At 40.5% G+C, this 23,855-nt stretch overlaps 1 protein-coding gene across 1 annotated transcript; it reads left to right on the forward strand.

Moving 5' to 3' along the window:
- The first annotated feature begins 17,671 nt into the window (after positions 1-17,671).
- Positions 17,672-23,134, forward strand: LOC105057915 (BEL1-like homeodomain protein 2). Its single transcript, XM_019854968.3, is given in 5 exon segments — positions 17,672-19,197; positions 20,447-20,495; positions 20,498-20,831; positions 21,547-21,607; positions 22,305-23,134. Coding segments are annotated over 5 exon segments (2,244 nt in total). The 5' UTR covers positions 17,672-17,949; the 3' UTR covers positions 22,857-23,134.
- Positions 23,135-23,855: the final 721 nt, after the last annotated feature.

A 23,855-nucleotide genomic window follows, 5' to 3' on the forward strand; every position in this document is an offset into this window, starting at 1 on the left:
TAATAAATATTATTTAATTTTTTCATCACTATGTACATCTTATTTGAACTTTTATTATGTGATGAAGTCCTTAAGACTATTTGAATCGATATAGGAGGATATATCGTTTAATTCTTAAATCTTAAGTTCACGATCAAATGATATACTATTATTAGAATGATAGCTATATCAAGTATAGGTCGTTGTTTGCTATGTACGTTGGTTATCCTTTTAACCAAGAAGTATGAGACACTGACATGACATGCAAGTGAGATGTAAGAGTACATCTCACTGAACATGACCAACTGCTGAGCACTCTGCTATCAAGAGTAGCTCACAAAAGATATGGGTATAAGTATCCCTCTGATCTGAGATCACCACGATGACTTGTAAGCAACTCACTGTGCTTTGATGTCAGACTACCTAAATTTTTAATTCAGTGATGAAAGATTTTTGGACACAGTCAATACTTAAGATGGAATTGACCCCTCCGAATAAGTAGGAGTAAATGTATCAATGTGTTTCAATTTAGTAAAACCTCAACCGGAGTAATCCATATGATAGATTTTAAAAATTAAAATATAATGTGGATGACTTATCTGGGTTGACAGTTAAATCCTAGGTCACCTTGATCATTTGGGTTAAAGAGATGAATTATATGGTAACCATATGCCAATAGGTTTTTGAATGATGCTTCACAATCTTTCGACCTATCCGATCATCGGGTATCATTGCTAGATGGTCACTTTGATTGGTATAACAAGATTATTTCTATACTACCGACTTAAGTTTGAACCTATGGGGTCACACTCAAAAAAAATTTCTGACTGATCATATGGTTGATCGATGATTAAGAATCTTTCTAGGATAAAATAGTCAATTCGATTGATGGTTAATCTTATGCAAAATTATAATAAATTAATTTACTAATTGTTAATAAATTATAAGAGGATTGATTAGTAATTAGATAATTAATTAGCTTAATTTGATTGAGTATTGAGATTTGGATCAAATCTAATTGAATTAGATTCAATTTGGTTTAATCCGATTAGGTTATGAAATGACCTAATCGCTAAGGATGTTTGATTTCTGATTTGATTAGGACGTAAGCTCGATTAATTTTTGATTTGATTAAAATTTAATTAAAATTATTTATTATCTAATTAGATTAGGTTTAGTAGTCCAATTGAGTCTAACCTAATTTAGTTGGGTTAAGAATCTAATTGGATGAAAAAATAATTTGAATTCAAATCTCTTGCGCCTCCTTTATCTGTGCCCTCTTATTCTTCATGCAAAAAAAATTTTTATGTAAATTTTTCTCATACCCAAAAGCTTTTCTACATCCACATCTGATTGTTTTTGGAATAAAAATTGGTTGATTTAAATTTGAGTTCAAATGGATTTGAATTTGAATGAAAATCTAGAATCCAAATTGAGTTAGACTCTTCTCTTCACGCCATCACCTTTCTCCATGCATAAAGTATTTTTGCATGAGATTTTTTGCACCATTCTAATGTTGGCCAACCCCTCTCTAAGTTTATAAGATAAGAATAAAGTTTGATTCAAAATTTAATTTAAATTTGATTTGAATTGGTGATAAGGATCAACCAACGTTTGAAATTAAACCGAAACTATCTTTTCCTTATCCTTATCTTCCATGGGACGCCACCCTTAAGAAGGGATCAGTTTTGTGCAATATTAGAAATGATTTTTGTCATGAGAAACTTGAGAGTTGGGATGTGAAAAGTTGAGAGTGGGTTGGGCTTCCGTGCATGAGAAACAGAAGAAATATTTTTTCTCTCGAGTGTAAGGTGTAGAGTCTAGAGTTTCAACTCTAGATTTTGTGAGAAGAAAAATTCAAGAGTGAGTCTTGTTCAATCTCCCACACTAGCACCTCCTTGTAAAGCTTTATCTTCTGATCTAGAGAAGTCTGGGAGATCCAAAGAAAGGAGCTTGGATCAGCCATCTAGAGCCTTCGACGTGAGCTAGCACTCCCGTGAAGGAAGATCTGATTAGGACTTTGAGTGGATGATCTGTAGAGGTCGGATGATCTGTGCGACTACTCGACATCAGCAAAAGCTTCATACCATACCTATCAACAATAGAGATCATCAATCCATGAAAAGATGATGAGTTCTTAACTCGACCAATGGATCTAAAGGTTAGATCAGACTCAGGACATCGATGTGATTGATGTATTTTTTATTTTATATCAAATTTTATATATAAATTTTTTATGACATAGATCCTTAATAGATAGTTTAGATTTGATTCAAGACATGTTTAGATGATTAAAATGTTTAATATTTTATTTTTATTGTAAAATTTTAAAAATACATGCTCTGAACTACCCATTTTTTCTTCAGATTTCTTCTCGGATGGATCGCTCTTCTTCCACCATTTGCCCTCCACCCTGTTGTCATTCCTACCGCATTAGTGCTTGCGGTGATTGAGATTGAGAGAGATGCAATTGAGGCAGAGGGGGTGGTTGCTGTACTCTCGAAGCTCGATATAGAGGGGCTGCTCTTCAGACAAAATGATTCAGCCGTTTCTACCTGACAAGCATCTCGATCTCGTCGTAAAGTTGGTGGCAGTCTTTAGTATCATGATCGTGGTCACGATGATAGAAGTAGTATTTATTCGGATCTCGATGGTGTTCCAACTTTATTCTCTTCAGTCGAGGCTCAGGTAACTCAAGGCCCACTTGTAACAACACCTCCTTTCGAGGGACATTCAGAGGCATGTAGCTATTGTACAGTTGAGAAGATGATGGTTGCCGAATCCTTCTCGGAGGACTATGGGATCGACAAGTCTGACTATAATTATTTCACCTTGAGGGTGGAGATCAGGAGCGCTGGCATCTTTTCTCCTCTCACCTCAGATGGCACTTCTTGCTGGGTCCCACCGTAGCTGAACCGGTAGGAGTATCATTGGCAAAGGCCTCTTTCATGTGAGTGTATTTCTCCGCACAGGCATGCATATCTGGAAAAGCCCGAGGATAAGTCTTAAATAACAACTTTTTCAAGTCGTTCTTTAAGAGACTGCTCATTGTTGCGGCCATCACGGTCGATTAGTTCAGATTTTAGACCTCCAGGATCGTCACGTTGAATCTATTTATAAAAGAGTGGATGACTCACCCTCCCTTTACTTGATAGTATGGAGGTAGTCGAATTGCTTTTGCCATCGTCGGCTGTTGATGAAATGACCGACGAAAAATCAGTACAAGCTTTCAAAGGAATGGATAGTGCTAGCCTCAAACTCAAGTATCACTATCGAGCAGCCCCTTTAAGAGTTTGAGGGAATGCTTGACAGAAGATTGTATCTGACGCTCCCTGAAGGAGCATTGCTACCTTAAAGGTCTCCACATGACCGATGGGGTTGGTGGTCCCATCGTAGACCTTCAACTGAGATAGTTTAAAGTGCAGGAGAAGTGGTTCCTACATAATCCTCGGGATGAAGGGTGGTTGGCTATTATACCCTTCATAGGGCAGCATCGAGGGGCCATTATTGTTGAGAACCTTTTCAATTTTCTGACCCAACTGCTAGCCGAGCTTCTGAAACCATCTTTCAAAGTTAACTTTGTGAATAGTACCAGCCTCGAAGCATACGGGAGATCGATATTTGGGGATCGAATCATGGTCAGATTGCGGGCTTAGAGTGAAGAGAAAGAAACTGTTTCTCCTCGGAAGGCCCAGGCTGCATCTAAAAAATTTTTTATTTATCTACATGATTAAGAATCAAATCCTTATCTGATTAGCAGTAGAACCAGAGGTCAAATCTTAAATTATCTGATATAAACCTTTGCGGATGCCTGGATGTGCAAATTCTCTACTTTGCATGCACGTCAGACGTCGCAGAAATGCAGGATGAACTCCAATCCAGTAGGTGAGATGTGCTGGTGTGACACCTCACACCAACAGGTGAGACACCCAAGATGGATCCACGCCCAAGGGAAGAGGGGTGGTAATAAGAGGAGAGGGCAAGGGGGAGAAGGGACCTCTCTCTCTCTTCTCATGCCTCTCTCTCTTTCTCTCTTCTCTCGATCTGATTTATTTGCTATGCATCCATAGGTAGAGATCCTCTTTATTTATAGATGATTTTCATGACCCAATAAGTATAGAAGTTCTAACTCAAATCTGATTTGAATTAGTCTAATACTCATGAAAGAAGGATTCCTACAAGAGATATACTTGCCATCACATATGACAACCAATTTGCATGCACTCCCTCACCCACATGGGATGCCCCAAATGAGCAAAGCTCCAGGTGTTGGTTGGCTCATAATAAAATAGAATCCCAGTGCAAGTGGGAATACTCATATCTCATCAAAAATGAATCTGATTCGAATCCAATTCAAAGCTGATTCGAAACAATTTTGAAAGGTTGTCAATCTCAAACTCTTTAGGACTTTTGTACCAATTCTAACTTAAATTTTGGATCTAATTAAGATTAATTAATTCAGATCTAATCTAAAATTAATCAGTACTTAAATCTAATCTTTCATATGCTCCATGCATCATGGATCAGAAACTGTTCATCCTCGAGATCGAACCTGAATCTCATGTGTAGTGCTAATTAGACATAGTCAACTCTTCAATTCTATTTGATCCATAACTTAATTCTCAATCAAGCTAGCTTATATGTTCCATCAAGTCAAGTACTTTCAAATTGGACATACAAACATAGGTCAATTCCTTTCTACTTTGTCTGACTTGTGTGTATGACTCCATAGGTTCAAACACTAAGTCAATAGCACAGGAATCAATTTTTGCACTAATCAAATACCATCTAGCAATGATTTTCGATATCTAGATAGATCAAATTATCGTAAAAAAATATTTCAGAACTCATACATATGGTTATCGCATAATTCATCCTTTTAACTCTGAATGCTCTAGGATGGTCTCAGGTTAACTGTCAACCGAGATTGCTTCATCTATATTGTATTTCAATCTTTTAAGTCTATCTCATGGATTATCCTAGCCAAGGCTTTACTGAATTGAAATACAGTGATACATCAACTTCAATAATCTAGAGGGGTCAATCTCATCTTGATTCACACACAGACTTCGCAAATACTTGACTGTATCCAATAGCCTTCCATCACTGTATTAGAAATTCAGATAGTCCGGCATCAAAGCACAATGAGTTGCTTACAAGTCACTATGGTGATCTAAGGTTTGAAGGACACTTATAGCCATGTATTTCGCGAGCAGCTCTTGATAGCAGAATGCTCAGCAGGTGAGTCATTTGTTCAGTGACGATGTACTCCTACATCTTACCTGTATATCATACCAGTGTCACCACACTCTTTGATTAAGAGGACAACCAATCTATATGGCATACAATGACCTCTACTTGATAAACATTATCGTCCTATAATGATGTATCATTTGGTCACGAATATATTTTAGAACTATATGATAAATCTTCTCTTTATCACACACTAGTATAGCTCTAAGGACTTCATCATAGTACAAGAGTTCAAAGAAGATGTAACTTTATGATGAAAAATATCAGAATAACTTTTATTCAATAATCAATAATTAATATATAAAGATTTACTCAATCATCACATGATTAGTTTGAGAACACAATTTCCAACAACTTCCACTTAGACTAAAATCGGGGTAGTATCTTATACCCATCTTTCATTTGAAATTATTAAACTCTTTGATCTCGGGAGCTTTAGTGAAGGGATCGGCTAGGTTCTCCTTTCCATCGATCTTCTGAAGTTCGATGTCATCATGATTCATGATTTCTCATACCAAGTGATAGCAACACAGAACATGCTTAGTGCGATGGTGCGACTTGGATTCTTTCGCCTGAGCTATGACACTGGAGCTGTCATAGTACAGCAATACAGGGCCATTAATGGAAGGTGTAACTCCCAGCTCATTGATAAACTTTCGCAACGACACCGTCTCCTTTGCAGCATCTGATGCAGCAATGTATTTCGCTTCGCATATAGAATCGGCTATAGTATATTGCTTGAAACTCTTCCAGCAAACAGCTCCTGCATTCAGAGTAAATACGTAGCCCGACATGCTTCTGCTATCATCATAATCTGACTAAAAATTGAAATCAGTATATCCCATAAGTTTCAGATCAGTGTCTCCATAGATAAGCCATTGATTTTTAGTATTTCTCAAATACTTAAGAATTACTTTCACAATCTTTCAATACTTCTCATCCGGATCAGACTAATATCTACTCACTATCCCTAGTGAATAGATCACATCCAGCCTCATACATGTCATAGCGTACATGATAGATCCCATTGCTGAAGCATATGATATTCTACTCATGCGCTCTCTCTCTTCAGGAGTTGTCGGATAATCCTTCTTGAAAAGAGTAATTCCATGGCCTATCGGAAGATAGCCATTCTTGAAATTATCCATATTGAACCGCTTCAACAGGATATCGATGTACGTATTTTGGGACAATCCAAGCAACCTTCTTGATCTATCCCTATAGATCTTCATCCCAAGGATGTAGGATGCTTTTTTCAAGTCCTTCATAGAGAACTATGATGATACCCACAGCTTCACACTCTGCAAAGCTGAGATGTCATTTTTTAGTAACAGTATGTCATCCACATATAGCACAAGAAAGATGACTACAAAATCGAAAGCTCGCTTATAGATGTAAGGTTTTTTTTCGCTCTTAATGAAGCCATACGTTTTGATCACCTTATCAAAATGCATGTTCCAACTCCTAGATGCCTGCTTAAGTCCATAAATAGATATTTTTAGCTTGCACACTTTCGACTCATCTATGGATGTGAACCCTTCAGGTTGTATCATATACACCTCTTCTTCCAGCTCTCTATTAAGAAAAGTGGTTTTGACATTCATCTGCTAGATCTCATAATCTAAGTATGCAGCAATAGCAAGCATAATCTGGATGGACTTGAGCATTATCATGGAGAGAACGTCTTGTCATAGTCAATACCATAACTCTGACGGTAACTCTTGACAACTAGACGGGCTTTATAGGTCTCTACCTTTCCGTCCGCTCCTCTTTTTCTCTTGAAAATCTATTTACACCCTATGAGTTTTATCCCTTCAGATGGATCAACTAGTGTCCATACACCATTGATCTCCATAGACTCTATCTCGAATTTCATGGCCTCAAGTCATTTCTAGGAGTCAGACCTTTATATGACTTCCATATAGGTGATCAGATCCTCATTGTTCTCATCAAGTTTGATGGGATCACCATCCCAGACCAGAAAACCATAGTATCTGTCTGACTGACATGGTACTCTACCAGATCTTCTTAATGGTGCCTCTACTAACTTCAGATTTGATTCACCAATCAAATCTAATTCTGTGTGTGTCTGTCCTTCTATCTTATGAACTTCATCAAGTTTAATTTTACAGACATTAGCTCCTTCACCAAGAAACTCTTTTTTTAAAAAAACTATCCGACTGCTGACAAACACCTTTTGTTCTGCAGCGAGATAGAAGTAGTATCTTTTAGTTTTCTTTGGATACCCTACGAACAAGTATCTGTCAGACTTCGGTCCAAGCTTATCTATCTTTAAATGCTTGACATAAGCTGGACACCCCCAGTCCCTAAGGTGTGAGAGCACCGGCTTACGCCCAGTTCACATCTCATATAGAGTTTTATCGACAGACTTGCTGGGCACCTTATTCAGAATGTAGCAGGTAGTTTCTAAAGCATATCCTCAAAAGAAGATTGGCAGACTTGAAAGCCCGTCATAGATCTGACTATGTCTAACAAAGTTCGATTTCTCCTCTCCAACACCCCGTTAAGTTATGATGTTCCAGGAGGGGTCTATTGTGAGAGAATCTCATTCTCTTTCAGATATGTTAGAAACTCATTAGTGAGATATTCACCTCCTCAGTCTGATCGAAAGATCTTAATATTCTTCTCAGTTTGTTTCTCTACATTAGTACAAAATCGTTTGAACATTTCAAATAATTCTGACTTATGTTTTATAAGATAGACATATCCATGTCTCGATAGGTCGTCTGTAAACGTAATGAAGTAGTAGTATCCTCTTCTGGTACTTATATTCATAGGTCCGCATATATCAGTATGTATTAGACCTAGGACATCACTGGCTCTTTCATCTTTTTTCTTAAAAGGTGACTTAGTCATCTTACTAAGTAGACAGGACTCACAGGTAGGTAATGATTCATAATCATCTATCTCAAGAATATATTTCTTGATCAATCTGTCAATCCTATTCTTGTTCATACGACCAAGCCTACAATGCCAAAGATAGGATCCACTGACATTATCTAATTTAGGGTGCTTACTGGGTGTGTACATTATACTAACAGATCATGATATTATGTATATGCCATATTTTAATTGTCCACATATAATTGTAGTATTATTCATAATGATATCACAAAAATTATCCTTTATTATAAATTTGTAACTAAGTTTGGCCAAAAGGCCTACGGAGATGACATTCATCAAAAAAGAGGGACAATAATGACAATCATTTAACATGATACTACTGGACTCAAAGATAAGCTGTAAAGTTTCTAAGATCAGAACTGGAACAAGACTTCCATCTTCAATGTTAAGGAACCACTCATCCTCTTGAAGCTTCCTACTTATCTGCAGTCCCTGCAATGAATTGTATATATTAATAGGACTTTCGGTATCCAATACCCAAGTAGTAGTATCACAAATAGAGAAATTATAAAGTGTTATCGTATAAATACTTTGTGAAGCAACCGCTTGCTTCTTTCTCTTATTTTTAAGTCTATTTGGGTCAAGAGTGACTATATAAGCAGGACAATTTCTTTTTCAATGATCCAACTTCTTATAGAAGAAGCACTCTGCCTAACTCTTGTCAATTTTTGATGGTTTGCTCTGCTTAGGATCAGCGGCATGGAATTTCTACACATTTTTTTTTTTTCCTCTCCTAGAAGATCAATGCTCTGTAGATGAACCTCTCATTAAATTCACTGGCTCCTTCTAGAGCTACTGATCCTTCTCAAAAGTCTACAGTAACCCTAGCAAACCATGATAGTTTACCACAGACTTCGTCATTCTATAATGACTGAAAAAAGATAGATAGGATTTTAGCAGTAAATTGAGGATAGTATCCTTGCCTAACTGTTCATGCAATAGAAAGTCAAATTTGCTAAGACGTTCAATCTACTCAATCATGCACAATACATGATCGGTGACTGAAGTTTCCTCTCACATACGGACATTAAACACTGTGTAGGAGGTTTTGTGTCTCTCTGTATCTTTAGAGATGCCGAAGGACTCATTCAATATTTGAATGATCTTCTCTGACTGTGTATCCTCGAACTTACAGCTAAGTTCATCGTTCATGGTTACCCTCATCATGCAACGCATAGTCATGCAGTCATTGAGCCACTTCATGTAAGTATCTCTCGTAACACGAGGAGCATTGGCTGCAAGTTCTTCAGGTGTTTGATCCGTATGGATGTACAAAATCTTCTCGCGATCCAAAATTATCTTCAACTTTCAATACCAGCTATCGAAGTTAGGTCTGATAAGCCTATCACTGTCCAATAGCGTATGGAGGAATAGTGTGTTGGCCATAACTAAAAGAAAAGATATTACCCTATTAGTATATAAATTATTTTTTAATTCTGATGATATGAATTTTAGTCTAAAGGTTCTTTCACTATTTTTATGAATTGATAGCCTCTACCTCCAACTCAAAAAATTACATAATTTTTTTAGTGGATACTAGAATCCACACGAACTACATTTGGACCCGAGTGTGGCTCGGCCAATCCTAGTACATCCATAGGTAGGTTCATAATCAATTATTTTTTCAAATAACTTCTAGCAATAAGTTTTGCCTCAGGCTTCTCTTCAGCAGGCATGTGGCACCTCCACTAAAAATTTTGGTTAGATCCAACCATTAAAATGACACACCAAGTGCATCCAACAAATGGATGGCTCGACCCAAGTATGGCTCGTCCAACCTGAGCATTGATTTGAAGGTACATTATGATGGTCATATGATGAATGATAATTTCAATATATAATAGACACCAAGCATGTGGCACCTCCAATACCTATTTGAAATATTAGACTCATTATCACACATCTTAATGGGAGGAAATGACCAAGTTATCTCATAATTTTATCACTTTATAGACCTAATAATTTAAAAATTTTAATTTTATTGATCTGAGAATAAGAGAAGAAGTCGACCTGTAAGTTGTAAATCCTTCCACTGACTTAACCAAGTTATGTAAAGGATTGGACACAAGCTGATCTAAAGATACCTAAATCAATCACACTAATTCACCTTAATGGCATGGATTTGCACGAATCGACTAGTGATCTAACCAAAACATAATCTACCATGTTGGTCAGGTAAGTGAGATCAGTGGGAGGGATATGCTCTTAACTCATCGTAGACGCATCTAGGTGAATAGCTTCTAATTAAAAATTACTTGATCAAATCTGTCAAACTTATCTTAGACACCAACTGGTTAATTAGTTTTGATTTGGTTCACCAGAAGATTCAGACTCAACCACGGAGCTATGATCATGTCCATTTATTAGGGTCAAACACATGGACTTGATCAAACTACAACTATTGAGATTGATTTAGAGAAATACTGACCTAATCTAATTCAACACTTGATTAGATTTAATCAATTTCTCTACATAGTCCATATGTATTTCTAACCCTAGGTCTAACTCATTAGAAGGATCTGATTCATGGTAACCCTTTGTCCATCATTTTATATGGTGTCTTAATGATCTTCAATTCTTAAATCTACATTATTCAAAACTTAATTCATAATTAAGTATGTGAAACATGTGTTTCAGTCTGTAGAACTATTCTACAAAGATTTTAGATGAAGCATACCATATATTTCAATACATAAAAATAAATTTTCATAATATGTTTAACAATTAAACATATATAGCTATGATCTTAACTTCATACATACATCTCATGTATCATGACAACCTTTAGATCAATACCGATTATATCATATGTAACATACAATTCAGATCTAAAATAATTTTATATCTGAATTTTATCCTATTATAATGAATTATAAATCACTTTAGATCTAATCTAAATATATTTATAATCAAAATAATATATAAAAAATTTTATATTTTTTTTTTCATGAAATCGGATCACAATGACACCCCTACACGTCATAAGAGAATCCATCGAATAGACAAAAGAGAGATTAATCTCTTCAATCTTTTATGATCGGATGGTCTGATGATTTCATCAATTCGAGTACTAGACTACTAAGATCTAAAATCTAATTTCATATATAATTACATCAACATGCAATTATTGATAAAACTATTTTATATCATGAATATATCTTTGATCTTATCAATTATGTTCTTCATCTAATCTAATTAGATTTAATGTATCATATATGTTGGGTATAAAATACCCATAGCCGAAGTCCTCAACAGAATCAACGATTCCGCCCACGATGCCGACCTCAAAGGAAGACTCCGCCTGGACTCCTACGGGAGCCGGGCTTCGTCCTCGACTCCAACGGCTGCAGACAGACTTCGTCCGGACTCCTACGGGAGCCGGACTCCGTCGATAACTCCGACCTCAAGTTGACTCCGCCCGGACTCCTACAGGAGCTGGGCTCCGTCCTCAACATCAACTGCTGGTAAGCCCCGTCCGGACTCCTACGGGAGCCAGACTTGGCCTTTAACTTTGATTGCAGGAAGACTCTGCCCGGACTCCTACGGGAGCCGGGCTTCGTCCTCGACTCCAACGGCTGCAGACAGACTTCGTCCGGACTCCTACGGGAGCCAGACTCCGCCGACAACTCCGACCTCAAGTTGACTCCGCCCGGACTCCTACGGGAGCCGGGCTCCGTCCTCAACATCAATTGCTGGTAAGCCCCGTCCGGACTCCTACGGGAGCCGGACTTGGCCTTTAACTTTGATTGCAGGAAGACTCTGTCCGGACTCCTACGGGAGCCGGGCTTCGTCCTCGACTCCAACGGCTGCAGACAGACTTCGTCCGGACTCCTACGGGAGCCGGACTCCGCCGACAACTCCGACCTCAAGTTGACTCCGCCCGGACTCCTACGGGAGCCGGACTCCGTCCTCAACGTCAGCTGCCGGTAAGCCTTGTCCGGACTCCTACGGGAGCCATACTTTGCATCTGATTTTGATTGTAGGAGATTCCACCCGGACTCCCACGGGAGCCGGGCTCCACCCACTACCCCAACCGCAAGGAGGACTCCGCCCGGACCCCTACGTGGGGTCAGACTCCGACCACAGCCAAACTTCAGCCGACAGATCTGCACTCCCAGGCCATAATCACGGCCACGATTCTGCTACACTTCCTGCGGTGGATTTCGCGCAGCTCCACCACTCCCTAACAGGGCGCAGTAACGATCGCAGCACTGCTCCACTCCCTACGACGGATCCCACGCGGCTCCATTACTACCTGACAGGCCATGATAAATGACCGCGATCCTGCTCCACCTCCTGCAACGGATACCGCGCGATCCTTCCATCCGCTGGCAAGTCACGACAACAAACGCCGCCCCACTTCACGCGGCAGACTCCACGTGGCATGCCCCAGTGATAGCCATGGGTCCATTCCACTACTCTTCGTAGCAAACTCCACCTGATCCTGGGCAGCCCACTGCCAGACGGTTACAGATACCGCCATCAATCCATTACCTCCTCCGCCTATAAAAAGGGGGACCCAGATACGTTATTCTATAAGCTCATTCTTTATCTCAAAACTCTGCTAAATTCTCCATTCGAGCGCTCCATTCTTATTGAGGCAGAGAACTGACTTGAGCGTCGGAGGGTCTTGCCGGAGCAACCCCACCTCCGGTTTAAACTTCCCTTGCAGGTCCCGACGGCGACCGCGACTTCCCCGACTCCAGCTTCTCCGGCGCAAGCAGATTTTTGCACCAACAATATACATCATATCAGATCTGAAACACATCTTATACTGATTATAAAATATCAATTTCAGATTTGATATCATATAAAAAATTAATTAGATGCAAATATGAATACATAAGGAATAAATTTTTGATAAAATCTATTTTCATGCAGTGCTGAATTTCAATAGAATTTAGATCTAAATATCTATTAAAATGGATCCAATTCAGATCTAAAATAAACCTCACTTCATATAAAAAATAATAATATTAAAATTTTATTAAAATAAATTTAAAATAGATTTTAATTCATGTTGTTATTTCATAAAAAATTTAGCAACAACAGAATTCTGTTATAACAACACTTATAATAACCTTAATCAACCATTGATTAGGCATCTCTAATCTGATCAAAATTAAATTTAAAATTTTATATAAATAGATTTAAATCAGATCTAATATTTTAAAAAAAAATTTAATTACATCTTATGTAATTAATCTAAAAAAATTATGTTATATATATATATATATTTCAGACCTGCTTTGATACCAATTAAAGGGAAAGAAACTGTTTCTCCTCGGAAGGCCCAGGTTGCATCTTAAAATTTTTCTATTCATCTACATGATTAAGAATCAAATTTTTTTCTGATTAGCAGTAGAATCAGAGATCAAATCTCAAATTATCTGATATAAACCTTTACGAAGGTCTGCATGTGTAGATCCTCTACTTCGCATGCACGTCAGACGCCGCAGGAAAGTAGGATGAACTCCAATCCAATTATCTTTGCAACTCAATCAATCGAGAGATGAAATGTACTGGTTTGACACCTCACACCAGTAGGTGAGATGCCCAAGATGGATCTATGCCCAAAGAAAGAGGGGCGGCAATAAGAGGAGAGGGCAAGGGAGAAGAAGGGACCTCTCTCTCTCCTCATGCCTCTCTCTCTCTCTTTCTCTCTTCTCTCGATCTGATTTATTTGCTATGCATCCATTGGTAGAGATCCTCTCTATTTATAGATGATTTATATAACCCAATAAATGTAGGAGCCCTAACTTAAATCTAATTTGAATCAGTCTAATACTCATGAAAGAAGGATTCCTACATGAGATACAATTGCCATCACATATGACAACCAATTTGCACCCACTCCCTCACCCACATGGGATGCCCCAAATAAGCAAAGCTCTAGGTGTTGGTCGGTCCATAATAGAGAAAAATTTTAGTGCAAGTGGGAATACTCATATCTCATCAAAAATAGATCCGATTTGAATCCAATTCGAAGTTGGTTCAAAATAATTTTGAAAGGCTATCAATCTCAAACTCTTTAGGACTTTTGTACCAAGCTTAATTTAGATTTTAGACCCAATTAAGACTAATTAATTCAGATCTAATATAAAATTAATTAGTACTTAAATCTAATCTTTCATATGCTCCATGGATCATTGATTAAAAACTATTCATCTCTGGGATCGAACCTGAACCTCATATATAGTATTAGCTAGATATAGTCAACTCTTCAATCTTATTTGACCCATAACTTAATTCTCAATCAAGCTAACTTATATGTTCAATTAAGTCAAGTACTTCTAAATTAGACATATAAACATAGGATAATTTCTTCTTATTTTATTTGACTTGTGTGTATGACTCCATAAGTTCAAATACTAAGCCGATAGCATAGAAATCAATTCCTACACTAATCGAAATATCATCTAGCAATGATTTTTGATGTCTCGATAGATCGAATTATCGTAAAGAAATATTCCAAAATTCATACACATGGTTACCACATAATTCATCCTTTTGACCATGAATGCTTTAGGATAGTCTCAGGTTAACTGTCAATCGAGATTGTTTCATCCGCATTATATTTCAACCTTTCAAATCCATCTCATAGATTACCCTAGCTAAGACTTTGCTGAATTGAAATACAGCGATACATTAACTCCAATAATCCGGAGGGATCAATCACATCTTGATTCACACACAAACTTCGTAAGTACTTGACTATACCCAGTCGCCTTCATCACTATATTAGAAATTCAGATAGTCTAACACCAAAGTACTGTGAGTTGCTTGCAAGTCACTATGGTGATCTCAGATCTGAAGGATACTTATACCCATGTGTTTTGCGAGCAGCTCTTGATAGCAGAATGTTCAGCAAATGAGTCACTTGTTTAGTGACGATGTACCCCTACATCTCACCTGTATGCCATACCAATGTCACCATACTCCTTAGTTAAGAGGACAAACAATCCATATGGCATACAATGATCTCCACTCAATAAACGTCATCATCCTGTAATGACGTATCATTTGGTCACAAATATATTTAAGAACTATACAATAAATCCTCTTTTTATTGCACACTAGCATAGTTTTAAGGACTTCATCACAGTACAAGAGTTTAAGAAAGATGTAACTTTGTGATAAAAATGTCAGAATATTTTTTTTTCATTAATCAATAATTCATATACAAAGATGAACTCAATCGTCACACGATTGATTTTAGGATACAATTTTCAATATGAAGATCGCCGTCTGGCTGGCTATTGAGCCCTAAGGTGACTTTGTTGGATTAATCTCCTCTCCAAACTTTGAGGAGGAAACTGTGGCTCTGGTTGAGGTGGCGGCTGTGGAGCTGCAGACAAAACAAGATTCTATGGGGCACCATTGCGAAAGGCACGAATGGTACTACCGAGGGAACCGCAAGACGCACCGCTGTAGAGAGTGCAGGGATAGCTTGAGGAGGCTGTGGCACTGCCTAATAGGGTGTAAAAAAGATTTGGATTGCTTGGACCGCAATCATCAGATGTTGAACTTGTTAGAAAAACTAATCGAATTGATCGACCGTGACTGGCACCGGTAGGATTGGTTGAACCGATGATGGAACAACCGATTATACCGATGGAGGAATTTTCGATACTAATGGTTGAGCTTGATTGTCAACCTGGCTAGCTGCCTATCAGGAGGTGGGGGCATTGGAAAGCCGAGAAGATGTCCGTCTAAGAGCCATAAATGCGAATATAGACCCTTCCTCTATCTGTTGCTGCTTGAATCAGTTGAGATCAAAAGATGCATACCTAGTAGCTTCGAGCGGGGATGCTGATGCTGGAGCTACCTGTAAAATAAGTCTCCAAACTGAAGGTTGTAGCTCTGACGAGTATCCTCCGATGCTCAACTCAGAAAAACAGAGAACAAAAAAACAGTAACGGATTCTCTGAGAGGAGTTAGATTGAATTATTTGGATCTTCGGGGCTCTGGTTATTTATATAGAAGAATGTCAAACAGCTAGATTGTTAGCTGTGAGATTGTGCGATCCCAAGATTGTCGGATCGTTGGACATACCAAATTGGATGAGATAACTCAGCCTTTAAATGCTCTCACAAGATCAGGAGAGATGATTATGTTAAATATTATCTTATTCAGGATAGGCAGCTGTCGCGCATGTCGAAGAGATAAGTTGGCTGAACAGCTCAGATATAGGTTAGACCTTGGGGACGTCTTAGCTCAACACGGAGATGAGCTCCTTAGCTCATACGGCGGTCAGTGGTTGTATTAATAGTCTCGAAGACGGACATATGTTACGATATAGCGTTGATCCAAGGTGCTCGCGGTGATCACTGTAACAAATGCTATAGCAATGGAACTATAACCATATATATGTATATGTGTGTATATCCATGGCAAGAGTTTAATTATAATTAACAATTAATTAGATAACCATCCTAGATGCTTGACTTTTCACATCGAACCTTTAATTGGATCAAAAAGGCCTGCTTGGATGTGGAAGGATGATTAGGTTGACTGATGATTTTTAGGGACCACGAGGGCAAAATGATAAACGTATGAGACTAAGTCGGTGTGGCGTCGAAATCACAAATGGTCCAATAATTTATCAAGTTGCTATTGGATCACTGTCCTCTATGAAGAGCCGACAAAATTGAACGGCCATGAGGACCACCTAACCGAACCATCCGATACCAATCGGACGACTGCATTGGCTCTCTTTAGCTCAAACGCGGAGGCCTTTTTATGGCGATGGTTTGGGATTCACAACCTCATCACACCCTCTTTTAAGCTGGGCCTCATAATAGATAGGTAGAGGAATGACAAGAACACCCTCACCTGCCACTGGAGGCCCGGGGATTAACTAGTCATGACGTCCCAAAGTCAACAAGCACACCAATGATGGAAGAGAAAACCAGGTTTCTGCCCTTGGAATGACAAAAGCAGGGCCTGCATGTTTTGGTAGTTTTATGAAAATCTAATGTGTTTTTCGCAAGAGAAAAGCGGAGCCATCCACCTTCGTTTTCATAAAGAAGTGGATGGCTGGCCCCTATCTTTCGGAGTAGTATGAATGGGGGGCTCTACAGATCATTTACCATCTGGAGTGGGAGTCAAGTTGGAGGAAAAGAAAAGGGAGGTCTCCTCTTTTTGTTTTCGCCCTTTTTCTTCTCTCTTACTTGTCGCTATTTTTATATAAGGAGGGGAATAATAAAATAATAAGGGGTACCGTCAAGGCGGAAGAGAAACAGCGACCTTCTTCTTTTGGGTCCGTCTGATATCAGCCTCCATTGTAATTTTCTTCCCCCTCTTGCTCCTCCCTTTCCGAAGGCGATTGTAGAAGAGGGGGAGTGGAGAAGAAAAGAGCTAATTAAAAGAGAGAGAGACAGGGAGAGCGAGAGGAGGGAGACAAGGGAGACAAAGATGGAGGAGGTCTGGAAGAGGCTTTCAATTCCACAGGAAGACAACGACGGTTTCAAAGTCTAGAGCCCTCTCCAACCAACAACACAAGGAGGTAGGCGTCACCACCAGGAGGTCGGGAGGGAAAGATGGAAAAAAAGAGATTACAGAGAGAGAGAGAGACGGAGAAGAAAAAGCCAATTACTTTAATTCTCCAATTCTCGAATTCGTCCATTTCTTCGTTGCTCTTCGATATATTTATATCTCATCTTGATTTCATTTCAATTGTCTCTGAACTTGCGCCTAGATTTTTCTTGTCAATTGATTAATTGATGCTTAATCACTACGGGCAGCTACGCCTGAATTTTGGTCTGCCACGATGATGATTGCTACACCGGCATGGGAATAGCGACGCCGCCTTCTCCTCAGCCAGCTCGACCCTACCTTAGCCCACCGAAGCCCGTCTCGCGACCACCCTACAGGCCTAATTTGCCCACTTCTATGTCCCAAGGCTACCACCACGGCGTCTTCAGCTTCTCTTATGGCTTCGACCGGTCTGCCAGCCAAGAGCAGCAGGACCCCATCGCCCAGCAAAGCCGGCGGGACAAGCTAAGAGTGCAAGGACTCGATCCGGGCGGCCATCCGCTTGTCCCTACAGAGGAGGAAGGAGAGGACTCTGGCATCTATGAGTCCGCCACCACCACTGCCGCCACCGCCCCCAGGACCAACAACATGCTTTCCGAGATTTTCAGCTTCCCGACCATGCCCGCTACTCCCACTTCTGACCTGCTCTCCAGCCAGATCTCCACGAGCTACCGCCAACCCCAGAGGCTGGGGATGATGGCCGGCTTCTCGGGGGACTGGTACAGTGCCAACCGACAAGGGGTGGTGCTGGGTGGTACTAACTTGAGCTCGTTTGGTGACTCCACGGAGAAGCACCACCATGGAGGCAGCCAGCAGCATCATCCGATGTTTGGGCTGAACGCCGACTCCACAGCAGCGATGCAGCTGTTTCTAATGAATTCGACACTGCCGCCATTGCTGCAGCAGCATCATCACCAAAGGTCACCATCCCCATCACCACCAGCTCCTCCTCCCACTCTCCGCCGCCACCACCACCAAGCCTTCCAGTCCTTCGGTGATGCATCCTTCAGCGGCGGTGTGGTGGAGAGCCAGGGTCTATCATTATCGTTATCATCATCACTGCAGCAATTCGAGATGCCAAAAGTTGAGGAGCTGAGGGTTCAAGATGGGGTGCTGTATAACTTCAACAATCAAGCACAACAGCAGCAGGACCACCACCACCTTTCGCTCCACTTACAAGGTCATGGTCATGGCCAGCCGGTGCGCATGGGGTACGGAACGACGGCAGTGGTGAATGTGCTCAGGAACTCCAAGTATGCCAGGGCGGTTCGGGAGCTCTTGGAAGAGTTCTGCAGTGTTGTGAGGGGCCAATTGAAGGGAAGTAGGATAGGGATGAACCGCGGCAGCTCTTCAAACCCTAACCCTAGCCATGGAGTTGGGGGCGGCGCTTCTAGCTCCGTTGCCGGGGCCTCTTCATCTTCTAAGGACCTCCCTCCTTTGTGTCCTGCTGATAGGTTCGAGCACCAGAGGAAGAAGGCCAAGCTCATCTCCATGCTTGATGAGGTATGTATAAAACTCTCCCTCTCTCGCGCGCGCGCGGGCGCTCGCTCGCTCTGTGTGCGCCCTACTTCTTATCTCTTGTGAAACCGGAATTTTTCTACTTTTACCGCTCCTCTCTCTCTCGCACACATATCTAGAGCCCCACCCCGTATAGTTTGTCTTTTATAAGTGCAACTTAGAGAACCACAAGAATTCCAGCAAGTTGGCCGGATACTTCTTCCTGAATGGAAAGAGAATGCCAACGGGCAGATGAAGGTGCAAATGAGGTGGTTGATCTTAGGTTTTTACTGATGAGATTTTTTTTTTTTTTGTTTTTTTGACAGTGGTTGTGTACTTTGGATTTATCTATGAGTAATGATATATCAATAACAATAGGTGGGGTAGAATACTATTAGGGATAGTTTCATTAAGGAAGTTGGCCTTTGATTTGGGGACATCGTCACCCAAATTAAGGCCCACTCTAGTCGTCTTCTTCCATGCCCTATTGCATATTGTAGCAAGGTTTGTTGTTGGGCTCCCATCTTCAAAAGTATATTGTTACTCTTCGTAGTACAACTGCAAAACCGAGCCAATACATTTCTATTTGAGTTGACCTACAGGGAGGATGTTATTTATTTATTTATTTTTGGATAAGGGCGTTGTCATAATTTTTATTGGCACACCCAGTACAGAAAGGGATGCACCTATGTGTATATAGGTATGTACTGGCACAATGAAGCTCTCCCAAACAATCATTCTACTAGTGCGAAAAGCCTTCGGTTCCAGCGTTTAATGGTTCCATTTCTGGCGCTGCCATCGTGCTATCTTTCCATATAACAATGCCCTAAAATCTAACAGTTTCGACAGTGCTGAGGTTCTCCGGTTCTTTCCCATCTCCTCGTATATAATTTTCCTTGAGTCAGGCCAATGAAAATTCTCAGGTTTCCAAAGACGGAACCCACTTTAAGCCGAGGCAAACGAATTTCCGGTTTGTGGCTTTCATCAACCCTATGCCTTAATTTAGCTTCCTAAGTAAAAGAGCTCATAACTTTAGGGTGGGACTTCTTTTGATCTCTCTCTCTCTCCCCCCCTTCGCCAATTCCGTTATTGTACCAAAAGGATACTCAATTACTGTATTGGGTTTGGTTGATTAATACAGTATATTTTTTGAGTTGCTATAGCTTTTATTTGATATGGATCAACTTGTCGTAGTTTCCAAAGCAATAATTACTACAACGGTTTTGGTAACAATATATCTCCTATAATTCCCTAGGTCGACAGAAGATACAACCATTACTGTGACCAGATGCAGATGGTGGTGAACTTTTCGACTCAGTCATGGGCTTTGGGGCTGCGACACCGTACACTGCGCTTGCCCAGAAGGCCATGTCACGCCATTTCCGGTGTCTCAAGGATGCAATTGCCGCACAATTGAAGCAGACATGCGAGCTCCTCGGAGAGAAGGAAGCTGGGAGCAGCTCAGGCCTGACCAAGGCGGAGACCCCAAGGCTTCGGTTGGTAGACCCAAGCCTACGGCAACAGAAAGCTTTCCAGCAGATGGGAATGATGGAACAGGAGGCTTGGAGGCCTCAGCGCGGCCTGCCGGAACGCTCAGTGAATATTCTGAGAGCTTGGCTTTTTGAGCATTTTCTTCACCCGTAAGCGTTCTCTCCTTTCTATCCACATCAGAATCTTCATATAATATGTATTAAAGCAGTTAACAGAACCTTGTTTCCTGTCCTCCACTTGTTTCATGAGTTAGAACTGATAATCTATACTGGACATGCTTCTTAATTATTGCTGTATCTGATCTTCTTTTATTGCACACTACTGTCGAGATTTGTCAACAGTTTGAGGGCCTTTTTTTTCTTCTACTTTTTCTGTTAGTATACATTGTTTAGTTTCCTTTTAAGCGCAACAGTAGCAATCCAGTTGACACCATTCTTCCTCTCTCATCCACTCACCAATTTTAAATCTCTCGTGCACACAGTTCTCCAAGTAGTAAACAGTGTGAAGCATTAGAGTCTGTTTTATATCATCGCTGTGATTTAACAATAATGCTGCAACCAGTAGTCCTTCTGCAATCTGTGTTTACTTTTATCAGAAGACTCAGCAATACATTGTCCTTAGGCATTGTCTTTACCCCAAAAAAACTGGGAAAAGCTTCTTTCTCTATTCCGTCCTTTATTTATGCATTGATTCCACAACAGCAAGAACTCTTAAGACAGCAATTATTAAGTCATTTTGTTCGCAATTTAATTCATAATAGCAGGCATAGATCTCTGGTTGTACATGATTGTTGAATAGGGATGGCCACTATGAATTTTTTGGCAGGCCTGATGGCATTTTCTTCTCTTTTTCTTTTGCTCTCAGGTACCCAAGTGACGCAGATAAGCATCTGTTGGCAAGGCAGACAGGTTTATCAAGAAGTCAGGTCTGTCCTCTTCTCCCTCCATTATAAAAGAGACGAGCTTTTCGGAAACATATGAATAATTGACGCCCAGAAAGTAGTAATTCTCCTGGAAGGATTTAATTCTTCTTGTTATACTTTTTTCCCTCCAACTTGCATTTGGATTCCTCTCACTTTCTACACTTGAATTCTCAGTCAACAAGCAATTCTATGGAACAGTAATTGCAGCGAAACGTTTGTGCTGCTCGCGGTGCTGTATGACCAAAGTTAACCGAACTTGAATGATTCTTTTTCTTTTCTTTTTTAGCTTCCCATTTTTCTCGGGTTTCATTATTTCATTACCACACCAATAGTTCAAACAAAGCTCGAGTTTGAAGGACCAGAAATATTTCCATTGTTCCTCAATATCATTCTAGAGTCAATGATAACAGGAAGAAAAAAGAACAAGACAAAAACATGAAAGTAGGTTATATCGGTATCACTGAATGCTGAGGTCCGGTCTCTTACAAGCGTCTTTTCACATGCTTTTTTGTCCTTGACCATCCCCAGCGGACAGGTCAAGACCACTTCACCAAAGAAGAGAACAACGTACACTTACCCTCACTCCCACATAATAACAACAGCATTCAATTGGATCCTTACAAAACAAAGTTTCTACATCTCATGGACGTCTCATTTTACCGTTTGACATCACAGACGAATAACCCTACACCCATTCCAGGTCTCCAACTGGTTTATTAACGCCAGAGTCAGACTATGGAAGCCCATGGTGGAGGAGATGTACCAACAAGAAGCCAAGGAGGAGGTAGGGGAGAGAGAAAGGAATGAAGCAAGCCACCACCAGGGAGCATTGTCACCAACACTGCAGCAGCCCCAAGGCCAAAGACTGGGCACCGGTGCGCCATCCGAAAGCGACCCATATCCGGCTGCGCCTCCCGCAAGCCAGCACCACCACCACCTGTTCGCTACCTGCTCCTCCAATGAAAACCCACCACCTGCGGTGGCCCATTCGTCCAACGGTGGTGCAGGAGGCGGTGACGACACCCTCCTCGTCCGCATCGTTGCACCGGAGTTCTGTGGGTCCGACGTGCAGGTGGGACCCACCGATGACATGTATCGAAATGGGACCTCGTCGGCCGCCACGTTGGGTCCTGCTGCACCGATGAGGTTCGGGACTGCTGGTGATGTGTCGCTAACTCTTGGGCTACGGCATGTTGGGGGCAACGCTTCGGAGAAGGACCGGTTCTCGGCTAAGGACTTCGGTGGTTGTTAGGGTGGAGTAAAAGGATGAAGAAGGAAAGGATTAAAGGAAACAGAAGATCAAAGACAGAGATGAATCTTCTCTTAACCATTTTAGCCTTTCTTTTGTTTCTTAGAGAAAATAGATAGCAAAAGACATAGAACTGTATGGTATAGATTGTTTTGCAGGCCGCTATATATATTTTTTCTTGTCCTCTATAAAATTACGAAGACAAACATACTAGTATTGAGGGGATGGTTACAAGAATTATGGATGAACAGAGTTTAGACAGCCGATGTATTATTTATTTATTTGTTTGTTTGTTTTCTTTGTGGATTTTGTTGTGTTTGTACCAAGGATCGGTCCCACGACTTTCGGAAACCTAGGGGCAGTGATTGCGTAATTAATGCAAGAAATAGTGGTTGATGGATGTGGGAAAATGACAGAAGGATATGATTGCGCCCTATGAAATGGCAAAGCAGTTTCCCACGCTCGATTACTTTTGAGTACGGATGCATGGCCTAAATTTTAATATTGAAACAAGATCCAATCCAGCAAAAAATTGGATCGGATCATGAGGGGTCTATGGCCTAAAATTTAGGCCATAGACCATCCGGGTTGGATAGAATTCATGCATGATCTTGATCCAATCTAAAAAATTCAAATCTGGATTAAATCTAGGGCCTGCTAAGCTCCTACAAATATAAGTGGAACCACCCAGGAATGCCTATTTAGTTTCTGTCACCACAGCGCACCTCATTCCAAACGAAAAAGACCAAAAGAATGGAAGAAATTAAGAAAACGAGGCAAAATAGAAGGCTCATCTTCATCAGGTTCTTCCTGCTCTAGAGCCAAAACTTGATCTGCTGAGGCTCCAACCCTAGGTCTCTACTCAACTGCAAGCTCTTCTTCTCATCCAAATGTGGGCACTTTTTGACCACCATGAAAACCGTATGAAACAACTTGAAAATGTCATCAAAATCCAATCTTATCATCCATCCAAATTCATCACTTGGGTCTACCATATGATGG

Source organism: Elaeis guineensis, chromosome 15 (genome assembly GCF_000442705.2).
Source record: "Elaeis guineensis isolate ETL-2024a chromosome 15, EG11, whole genome shotgun sequence".
Classification (NCBI taxonomy): Eukaryota; Viridiplantae; Streptophyta; class Magnoliopsida; order Arecales; family Arecaceae; genus Elaeis; species Elaeis guineensis.